General features: G+C 43.8%; 1 protein-coding gene across 1 annotated transcript; it reads right to left on the bottom strand.

Annotated features, from left to right (window-relative positions):
* Window positions 1–375: 375 nt before the first annotated feature.
* LOC308089821 (uncharacterized protein) lies at window positions 376–11041 on the bottom strand. Its single transcript, XM_080434748.1, has 3 exons — window positions 10909–11041; window positions 8534–8659; window positions 376–1459 (listed from the first exon to the last, which is right to left on the bottom strand). The coding sequence occupies exons 1-3, from the start codon at window positions 10922–10924 to the stop codon at window positions 498–500; spliced, it is 1104 nt and encodes a 367-aa protein (XP_080290874.1). The 5' UTR covers window positions 10925–11041; the 3' UTR covers window positions 376–497.
* Between the last annotated feature and the right edge of the window lie 846 nt (window positions 11042–11887).

Here is an 11887-nt window from a genome sequence, read left to right on the forward strand (position 1 = left end):
GCTTGTTTTATTCACATTTTCGCTACAGTCAGCGAGAACGATGTTTCACATGTTTGAGTCCGACGCCGATCCTTATTTTGGAGAGTCCAAGACCACCGGTTCACCGATGTTTTGACCACAAACGTGAGAACAATTAACTTATATATAAGCAAACAAATAAATAAATAAAAATAAACAACCTCTTCAAATGTTTTCTAAAATAGCTGGTGTACACGCTCACAACACACTGTGAACTTGTAGATCTGCTGTTTCTTTCCACAATAAATATATATATATATATATATATATATATATATATATATATATATATATATATATATATACACACATATACATATATATATATATATATATATATATATATATATATAAATATATTATTTTTCACGGGACATAACAGTTGCATAAATGCCAATACTTTTGTGAAACTATGCAAATAATGACCTGAACGATACATTAGTTGGGGCACAATTTTTTACCAAAGCATTTCCCAAGAGCTAAAGTTCCCCGTCCGCCGTATGAGCCCTCTTCATGTGTGTCTTTAGATTACCCAACTGACCAAAGCCTTTGCCACAAACCGAACAGGTAAAGGGTTTCTCCTTAGTGTGCGTTGTCATGTGTGCGGTCACGTGGGCCGTTTGACTGAAGCCTTTGCCACAGACCGTACAACTAAAGGGTTTCTCCCCCGTGTGAGTCCTCATGTGGTTCTTCAGGTCGTCGATGCGACCGCAGCCTTTGCCGCAAATGGCGCACGTGTATGGCTTCTCGCCCGTGTGCGTCCTCATGTGTTTCCTCAGGTTGCTCATGTGGCCACACCCTTTGCCGCAGATCGTACAAGTAAAGGGCTTCTCCCCCGTGTGCGTCATTGTGTGCGACTTTAAGTTACCCCTTTGGCCGTAGCTTTTGCCGCAGATGGTACACGTGTAGGGTTTCTCCCCCGTGTGAGTCATGGTGTGCCGGTCCAGGTGAGACTTCCGGTCGAACATTTTGTCGCACTCCGTGCAGCCGAAGGTCTTCTTCTGTGGTTTCAGCGTGTTTAAAGCCGACTCGTCGTATTCCATGGTCTCCTCCCACATGCCGGTGTCTTCGGTGTCAGAGTCAGAACAGTGTGAAGAGAGGAGATGCTCATCACTGGTCGGTTGTTGTGATGAAACCCAGTACTTTATATAAGCTTGTGTTTTCATGTGTTCAGTTGAGGAGCCGGCTAGAGGCTCTGTTGTCTCTCTGTTTTCGTCATCATCTTCACTTGTCAACGCTGACTGTTCAGCCTCCTCTGGTCTTTGAAGGAGCTCCTCATGTTCCTCTTTAATCTGTGGAGGTTGTGGTTCCTCCTGGACCAGACTGGAGCTCCTCTTCTCCTCATGCTGTGGAGGTCCTGGTTCCTCCTGGACCAGACTGGAGCTCCTCTCCTGTTGTTCAGGGGGAAACGCCTCCTCACACACAGGGAGGCGCAGGAAGTCTGGACAATAGAGAAAATGAGAGAAAAATGAATATATTTGAACATACATATAGAGAGTTGATGCAACACGTTAGCTTGTAGAGATGGATTTCCTCTTTTATAGCTGTGGTAGTTGGAGGAACTCCAGCTGTATATACATAAAAACACTAAGTCTATCCTCATTCATCATAGATGAGGTGTTATTGGCCTAAACCATTCTAATTAGGGGTTTGCTCAGAATGCACAAATAAATGTGTTCTATGGTGATGTTAACTCTTGACCGCCAATGACGAGATGTGTGTTTTCAGTGGTTTTACGATAGAGGGCGCTCTTCCACAGCCTGTGAAGGATCCCAGGATCACCCATGAAGAGAACACCCAGAAATCACGTGATCACAACAAAATGAAGTTGGTTTTGTTTAGTGTTATAGGATTTATCTGCTTTCTGTTGTTTTTGTTGAAAACAAGCCATATTCAACTGCCCTTAACTATGGAACGGATTATCCTGACGGCACACTCCCCCCCCCCGATTCTGCGAGACCCCCCTAAGTGCAATGAGGCGATCGCCAGGTGGATCGCTGTGAAAACTTATATTCTATGATTTTTCAAAGGTTAGTAAAAAACGCTCTGAATCGCTGACAGTGGCACTTTTCTGAAAAAAAAAGTTAGAGTTAACTCATTCAGTGCCACTGGCCAAACTTCATTGTAAAAAAGTGCCATTCAGTGCCACAGCCAAAATTCATTGTAAAAAAAAGGTGCTTAGGAGCCGAGATACAGCCTTTTTCAGTAAGAAGTTAAACAATAAGTGAATGGAGCAGAACATTTTCAAATCATCATATCTTGGGTTCTGAATATACATTTTTTTAATTACGTTTTAGACGTCCAGTGGCACTGAATTAAGTGGCAATGTTTTAAACATAAACATAAACAGTGGAACAAAGGAACAAAACCAAAATACAACCAGAGGGGTGTGTCTTCCTGAAGGGAAACACAGCCAGAGGGGTGTGTCTTCCTGAAGGGAAACACAGCCAGAGGGGCGTGTCTTCCTTCAAGGAAACACAGCCAGAGGGGCGTGTCTTCCTGCTGGGAAACACAGCAGCACAATAATATACAGGGTGATAGAGAGAGACGAGGGCTAAAATGTTTATATACTTAAAATATAGGCTAAAAGTTAACAGTTAACCTTTAAGGTCGGGTCTATATAATGCATAATAACTTTGGTTTTAATGCACTTATAAGGTATTATAACACTTGTTATTAACATTTATAATTATGCGTAACAACTTGTAACGAGGTTTATGAAGTATTATAACTTATACTAATATAATTGGTCATAATGCATTATAAACTCAGTGGAAAAGAACAATATAACTACCAGGTAACACTTTACTTAAAGGTCGGTCTATAATGCTTTATAATCACATTTATAATGCATTATAATGCATCCTAATACATTGTGATTTGATGCATCCTAATACATTGTGATTTGATGCATCATAATACATTGTGATTTGATGCATCATAATGCATTGTGATTTGATGCATCATAATACATTGTGATTTGATGCATCATAATACATTAGAACGGTTTCAGATCTGTAAGTAAACCGGTTCCATAAACGGTTCCAAATGTGATGGAACCCATTCCGGTTCCTCAACGTTAAAATCCGGTTCCTCCGGTTCCAGATCCCAATGATATGATCCCAACACCCTAATAGCATGTGGAATCACATTATTTCTGTTGCACTCCAAAGCTGCTCTCCATCTTCACCGCTGCTCTCCTCCATCTGCCCGAGGAGTCAACATTATGCACAGAACCCACGGGAAACAGGAACATCAACAGATGATGATGATATGATGACAACAACCTTGTGGCCCTTTCTGATGAGGATCTAAAGTGCATTTTGGTTGCCTTTGAAAAGGCATACAAAGCCACTTGGTGTGGCAGTCAACATAAAGACTCAAATCGTCCCATAAGTCACAACACAACAGAAGGAGTCTTGTCCTCCATCGTTGTGTGAATGTGTGTGTGTGTGTGTGTGTGTGTGTGTGTGTGTGTGTGTGTGTGTGTGTGTGTGTGTGTGTGTGTGTGTGTGTGTGTGTGTGTGTGTGTGTGTGCGCGTGCGCGCGTGTGTGTGTGTGTCTGAATGTGTGTGTGAATGTTTGAATGTAATGCACTGTCTATGTAAAGCGCTTTGGATAAAAGCACTATATAAATGCACCATTTACCATATGACAAATAACGTATTTGAAATATTTGATAATTTTATACATGTAAAAAATAGCATGTATAAAAAAATATAAAAAGCAGAAATAGCTGATCTACAAGCTTACAACACGTCACTTTGTGATGCGTTGTAAGCTTGTAGATCAGCTATTTCAGCTTTTTTAATATTTGAAATGTGTGAAAATGTTTCAACGTGGAAACGATTATGACGATTATGCAAAAATAATTGCGATTATCTCAAATAATTGCGATTTAGACTATTATGTAATAATTGTGACAGCCCTAGACAAAGGACAAACAACAGTTGAACATATAGATGGATAAAGTCTGCAGTCTGGTAGAAAGAAGCTCAGCTTTCAACATTTAGATCAAAAGATCCTCATCAGTGGAATAACCAGGCCAGCGATTACAAACCTGTGGGCCGGGACCCCCTGGTGGGCAGCGAGGATATTGCATTCACTTAAAGGACGTTGTTAAGTGGTCAGATGGGCGAGCCGCGGACACTTAAATGAACATGGACTTTCAAGTGGGCCCTGATCCCACTAAGGGTTGGAAACCACTGATCTGGGCAGTTCTTCTATCATCCAAAGCTTTCATCGATGACGAAATACAACACTGCCTTATTGTGTGCTGGTGGGGTGTTCTCAAGACTGGGAAAAAAGGGTCTTTGAGAACCGCAACCTCCAGGAGAACCTTAACCTTCAGGAGAACCACAACCTCCTGGAGAACCTTAACCTTCAGGAGAACGACAACCTCCAGGAGAACCTTAACCTTCAGGAGAACCACAACCTCCAGGAGAACCTTAACCTTCAGGAGAACCACAACCTCCAGGGAAACCTTAACTTTCAGGAGAACCACAACCTCCGGGGGAACCTTAAGCTTCAGGAGAACCAGAACCTCCAGGCCAGGACTAAAACGGTGGTTTACACAGCGGTAGTTGTAGCCCAGCCTGCTGTAAGGATCAGAAGCATGGACCACATACAGCCTGGACAACATACAGCCTGGACCACATACACCCTGGACCACATACAGCCTGGACCACATACAGCCTGGACAACATACAGCCTGGACAACATACAGCCTGGACCACATACACCCTGGACCACATACAGCCTGGACCACATACAGCCTGGACCACATACAGCCTGGACCACATACAGCCTGGACAACATACAGCCTGGACCACATACCGAAGGCACTTGAAGGCACATCATGAGAGATGCCTCCAAAAACCTCCTCAGGATCAGCTGGGAGGATAGACGCACAAACACCAGCGCCCTAGAGGACTGGCGATGTCGTCCTGATGCCAGACTACGTGCAGCCTTCCAAAACAAAGTCCTATATACCCTTGTCACAGGAAAGCGTGCCCTGGGAGGTCAAAACAGAGGTCAAAACAGTGCCAAATAAGACCTTACCACCTGGGAAGACACCGTAACCAACAGGGAGACCTGGCAAAAACCTGCCTGTGAATGTGTCACACTGTTATGATAACAGGGGTTGACACTAAGGTCTACTTGCATGAAGATAATATTCAAATGCCTGTCAAATAAAAAGTGTCAGGTGTGTGTGTGTGGTGGAGTCTGAAGAATCTGAAGGTTCCCAGTTCGATTCCCGGTTCCCCCAGAGTTAGTGTCAAAGTGTCCTTGAGCAAGACGCTGGGGGAGCCAGGGATCGAACTGGGAACCTTCAGATCACCCGTATCAGATGCTGAACCCCTAACTGCTCCTGATGAACAGGTAGGTGGTGCCTTGCATGGTATGCTGCAAAAGACACAAGCACAGACACAACGGAGAGCCTCCACCAAAAAGAACCTGCCCAAACCCACTATCTCTAGGACTACACCAAGCCCACCTGAAGATCCACAAGATCCATATCCTTGTGGATCCTGAAGATGCCAAGAGGACCAAGAAGCAGTGACCGCCAATGATGATCACGACCAACCTTTTTTGACAGTGTAGATCAAGGATCCCAGAGTTAAAAAGATGGTATCAGGTGGGGTCCCGTGGCCTACTGCATATCAAACTGGGGCTCCTTGGAATTCAAAAGGCTGAAAAGGGAGCGTATCTAGGTTCCCCGGGTTCTACGTTCCCCGCTTACTTAACCCTAAGGTAGGTGAGGAACATAGAACCCAGGGAACATAGAACCCGGTGGAATAGACCAGAATCACTGGTCTATTCCAAGGCCTGTATCAGCCGCTTCAGCTGCTCCAGCCGCTCCAGCATCTCCTCCTTCACCAGTTTCCCGTCCTCGGTCACATGCACCAGCCTGTCCTGCATCAGCCTACGTGTCTCCATGGCCCTCACCAGCCTCTCCTCAAAGTCCTCCACCAGGTTGTCCTTCTCCTGCACCAGATTCTCCTCCTCCATCACCTGTATCAGTCTCTCCTTTGCCAGCATGTCCTGGGACAGCCTCCGGTCCTCCATGGCCTGTGCCAGTCTCTCCTGTGCCAGCCTCCGCTCCTCCATGGCCCGAGCCAGCCGCTCCAACGCCATCCTCTCCTCCTCCATGGACTGTGCCAGCCTCCCCTGTGCCATGCTGCGCTCCTCCATGGCCTGCACCAGCCTCTCCTGCGCCAGCCTGCGCTCCTCCATGGTGCGCACCAGCCTCTCCTGTGCCAGCCTCCTCAGGTTGATGGCCTGCGCCAGCTTCTTCTGTGCCAGCTTCCTCTCCTTCATGGCCTGTGCCACCCTCTCCTCCTCCATGGCCTGCACTATCCTCTCCTGGATCAGCCGCTCTTCCATCACCTGTGCGATCCTCCGGTCCTCCATGTTCTGTAAAAGGTTTTCCTGCACCAGCCTCTCCTGAGCCAGCCGCTCGTCCATGAGCAGGGCCAGTCTCTCTTCCATGGCCTGTGCCAGGCTGTCGTTCATGGCTGGTGCCGGACTCTCGTCCTTCACCTTTACCAGCCTCTCATCCATGATCTTTGCCATCATCTCGTCCATGACCTGTGCCAGCCTCTCGTCCATGAACTGTGTCAACCTCTCATCCATGAGCTTTGCCATCATCTCATCCATGACCTTTGCCAGCCTCTCTTCCATGGCCGGTGCCGGACTCTCGTCCATGGCCTGCGGTGGACTCTCGTCCTCCATGGCCTGCGGTGGACTGTCGTCCTCCATGGCCTGCGGTGGACTCTCGTCCTCCATGGCCTGCGGTGGACTCTCGTCCTCCATGGCCTGCGGTGGACTATCGTCCTCCATGGCCTATGCCAGCCCGAGAGGCTGTCACTATGCTGCTGCTGCTATGCTTGCTATCTCGATGGGCTGCTTCCTTAACAACTGAGTGATAGCTGATTGCGGTGCTCTTCCTGAGATGTAAGTGTCAGCTGGTCCCTTTGGTCTCCAGACTGATGAAATATGGATAGCCTGTCTAACGGTCACAGATATCATCACGTGACGTCACTAGACCATCATCTGGTGACGTCACACCACACGCCACCCGTCACAACATACGTACAGTTGCACTTCCACATAACGGAAAACTAGCCTGCTCAACATAGATGCTGATTGGGCCTTCCACTTTTTGGTTTCTGCCCCTCTCTTGGGTGGTCCATTTGTTTTAATACCGGTATTATACCGGTATTATAGTAATTACCTGTAATGGCGGGCTGAACTTCCCCATTATCTGAATGCTATATGTTTGTTATGCCACTAAATGGCAGCAGTGGTCATCGTTTGAGCTGCCAGACAGCACAAACGATGTGTTTCGAGATGACTTATCAAACACTGGTATGTCCTCGTTTCGTTTTGACCTCTTGCATGCAAAGCTTGCACACAACCCAAATCGGGATTATCCGGTTCCTCTACTTCATTCGGCTGGAACCCCAAATGCTGCTGCCAAAGGCATTTCCACCTGTTTTAGCCCTTGATTCCGACCTCCTAGTATTCCGGAGTCCCCATAGTAGTGCTGCACGATTCTTGCTCAAATGTGAATCACGATTTTCCTCCATAAGAATTGAGATCACGATTCTCACACGATTCTCACACAATTCTCTTGTAAATATAAAAAAAAAAAAAATTGAAAAAGAAAGCGTCATAATTTAAAATCGAGATCGCATAGGTGTCTGAATCGAGATCACGATCTTTTTCCGATTAATCGTGCAGCACTACCCCATAGTCCGACAAACGTTAGGTTAGTGTGAGGTTAGGGATAGAGTTAGTTATAATGGGGCCAGTCGGACGAACGGGACGTCGGAATAATGACATGGCACCGCCCCAAGAGTACAGGATTGTATTATGATTCGTAAGCTTGTTAGAGTGGGGACATGTCTATGTTCCCTCAGTTTAGGATTAGGCTTGGGGTTAGGGTCGGGTTAGTGTTTGTTTTGAGGGAACATAGGGCTGAGGGAACATAGGGCTGAGGGAACATACGGCTGAGGGAACATAGGGCTGAGGGAACATAGGGCTGAGGGAACATACGGCGGAGGGAACAGCCCTATGTTCCCGCTAGAGCAATGCAAATGCAGCACCTCAACGTGCTGTGATCTGTGATCACATGTCTAGGAAGATGGCAGCAAAACCACGTGATCACAAACGTAGACTTACTGTTTGAAAAAAAATGAAAACACCTTTTTCTCTGCTTTCTGTTGTTGTGGTGGAAAACCTCAACTGTTTTTTGCAAGGTTTTCTTTCTTTCTTTTTGGATTGTTTTTAAGAGACTCCGAAGCAACCTCTTTCATTCACACAACATTAGATATATACAACTGCCCATATATATGGAATGGACGATCGCGTCCGGCCAAATTATTTTCTCTGAGTGTACGAAGAAGTAAGTGAAAACACTAAAAAATCGCTGGCACTGTGGCAACTAGACGATGTTTTTTTCTGGCATTGAATGAGTTAATAAAGTGATTATCATCTTTTATTTTTTTACCTGAGACAGTGTTGAACCTCATCCTCCTATGTAGTAATGTCAACGTTGACATGTCAGCTTCGTCTTCCGGTTCCTCTTTAATCTGTGGAGGTCGTGGAGGTTTCTCCAAACTGGACCTCCTCTCCTCTTTACACACAGACAGAAGGAGGAGAGAGAAGAGGAAGAATCAGCACAATTCTCCTATTTATTGACTTGTTTTAAAGGTGACTCTCCACCAAACAGATTACTTCAGACTACTTACGATACGATAGTACTTTATTGTCACACTGAAATGTGTCTTGTGACCCAGCAGCCATGTATGCAACACATATACAGTACACACATTTGACATGACACAAAAAACTAAAACTAAAATACATACATAAAGACATAGAGACAAGAGCAATGTCCACCACTCAGCCTACCCCTGGCCTAAACTCCTGATTAAGCCTCAATGTCGTCTGATGGACAAAAGACCTCTTCAGTTTGACCTTATTGTATGTTGGAACACTGTATCTCCTTCCTGAAGGCAGCAACCTATATTCTCCATACAAAACATGGCTATAGTATTTGAAGTGATATTCCTTGCCAACCTTATCGTACTGTTATTATACGTAGATGTATAGAGCCTCTGAAGTGGTTGTCCAACAATCTTTGAACAAATGTTCAGTTGCTGCAGCAGTTGTGACTTTAAGGCTACAGACAGAGATCCATACCAGAATCACGATTATTATTATTATGATGATTAAAAGAGCCTACTCACAACGTGTCACATTGTTATGCGCTGTGGGTTTTGTAGATCTGCTATTTTAATCGTAATTGAGGCAAACGTTTGAAACAATCTCGATACTGATGTGAGTGTGTTTTGGGCCGAGCGTTCCGGTTGCCTTATTCCATACATAAGCTTTTTGAAAAGAGCCGATCTAGAAGCTCACAACGCAGTGAGTGCAGATCTGCTTATTTTTTTTATTGGGGAAAAATATTGTTTTTGTAATATTTTAACACAAATCTTGTATGGGGGTCCCTGACCGGAAATATTTACAGATGAGGGTCCACGGCCAAATACATATATTAATGTGGGGCTCATTGACATGAAACAGTTTGAGAACCAATGCATTAGTTTGTTTATTTTCTTCTTCAAATAACTGAGTAGTTTTATAAGTAGTGGATAATGAATGAAGGCCTTAAAGTAACGTCCTTACTAAGCCTCTCTCACACTCAAGTACTTTTACCAGATTACCAGTTTAACCAGATTAACCATCTGACGTCAACTATTTCTGTCAGGTTTCAGGGCTTTAAGACAGAGGTGGAAAGTAAGTACATTTACTCAAGTATTGTACTTAACTACAAATCTTTCTTAACTGGAGTATTTCCAATTTACAATACTGTTTACTTCTACTCCACTACATCTCAAACGCAAATATTATACTTTTACTCGACTACAATTATTAGAAAACTTTAGTTACTTTGTAGATTTTGATTATTATTACAAAACATATATTAACCACTTCAGCCCTATATATACTTTGGCCATTTGAAAATAGCAGATCTACAAGCTCACAATGCGTTGTGAGCTTGTAGATCTGCTATTCTCAATACATTTAGTAACTGGTGAAATGGCACGGTCTGCATAATGAGTATTTTTACCTTTGGTACTCTAAGAATATTTTGATGCCAATACTTTTTGTACTTTTACTCAAGTACATTTTGAATAACAGACTGTATTGTAGCCATGGTTCACATGACGTCATGCGTCATGGCGCTACTTGTTCCTGTTTTATTAAAATGTTACATTTACAACCCATACATCTACATAAACGTTCACATTACAAATATAAAGTGTTGACCCCACGGCCATGGATGTTACAAGTTAAAACGCCCGGGTCTAAGAACCCGTATCTGCAGCATTGTTAAATAAAAAGCTTTTTAATCCGATCGGCGGCCATTTTTTATTTATTTTAATAACGTATCAGGGTGCAATGCACCTACCAACCGATAGGGGCGCGTAGGTGAAAGCATATGGAGAAAATCGGAGAAAATGGTTGGCGATCGGATTAAAAAGCTTTGTATTGAACAATACGGAAGATACGGGTACTTAGACCCAGGCGTTTTAACTTGTAACATCCATGGCTTTGGGGTCAGCACTTTATATTTGTATTATGAACGTTTATGTAGATGTACGGGTTGTAAATGTAAAACTTTCAAAGAACAGGAACAAGTTGCTTCATGACTGTCATGGTATGACAGCCATGTTTCAGGGATACTTCTATTTGTGCTTCTACACGTTTTACCTCCTTTATCAAACATTTCCAGTCGTTAATGAGACATTTTTACTCCTTTATCAAACATTTGACCTCCTATAAGAGACATTTTAACTCCTTTAAGGGACATTTTACCTCCTTTAACAGACATGTTGTTTCTCCGCAGCTCTTTGTTTTCCTCCAAACGCCACCATGAAAAACAAAAAAAAACTACAAGCTCTTACTGTACTTCCGGGTCCACGTGTCACACGCATGCGCAGTGAAGCGTACAGACACAAGGCACTGTTGTGGCCCTGGGATGCCTTTCGCCCCCTGCTGGAGGAGCTGTGAAATAATATTACCAGAAACATTTTCCTCTAGCCCTGAATGACCATATAACAGCTCTGTGACTCTGAGAGTGTACACATGGAACCAAATGGACCCTTACAGGTCTGTGACTCTGAGAGTGTACACATGGAACCAACTGGACCCTTACAGGTCTGTGACTCTGAGAGTGTACAGATGGAACCAAATGGACCCTTACAGGTCTGTAACTCTGAGAGTGTACCCATGGAACCAAATGGACCCTTACAGGTCTGTAACTCTGAGAGTGTACACATGGTTCCCTTTGCATACTCTCAGAGTTAAGGGGGTCCTTGCGAATACAACATTTGAGAACCACTAGTACTAGTTGGACTCTTAATGTGTAATACCCAGTGTCGTAGTAAATCAGAGTCATACGAAAACCTATAGACTGACATTCAGTAATTGGGTTTTATGATCAAAACGTCATAATGGTCTATAAAAAATAAAATCAAACATTTGCCACGGACAAGACCAAGTCTTTGCCACAGACACATTTGACCATGTTGGACATATTGATGACCCCTGATTGCTATTTTACTTTAGAAAAAACACAAATCAGACACTGTGTGTATCTCTCAGTTTATTTGTGGAGTCACACTGTCCTCTACTGCCAACTTTGGTGTACTGCTGCTGCATGTTTACCTTTTGTTTTTGTTTTTTTATTTTGTATTATTATTAGATATACCAATACTTTTGTACTTTTACTCAAATACATTTTTAATTCTGGACTTTTACTTCCAACAGAGTATTTCTATACATTGCAGTATTG

This window comes from Gymnoscopelus braueri, assembly GCF_963280865.1.
Source record: "Gymnoscopelus braueri genome assembly, chromosome: 8".
Classification (NCBI taxonomy): domain Eukaryota; kingdom Metazoa; phylum Chordata; class Actinopteri; order Myctophiformes; family Myctophidae; genus Gymnoscopelus; species Gymnoscopelus braueri.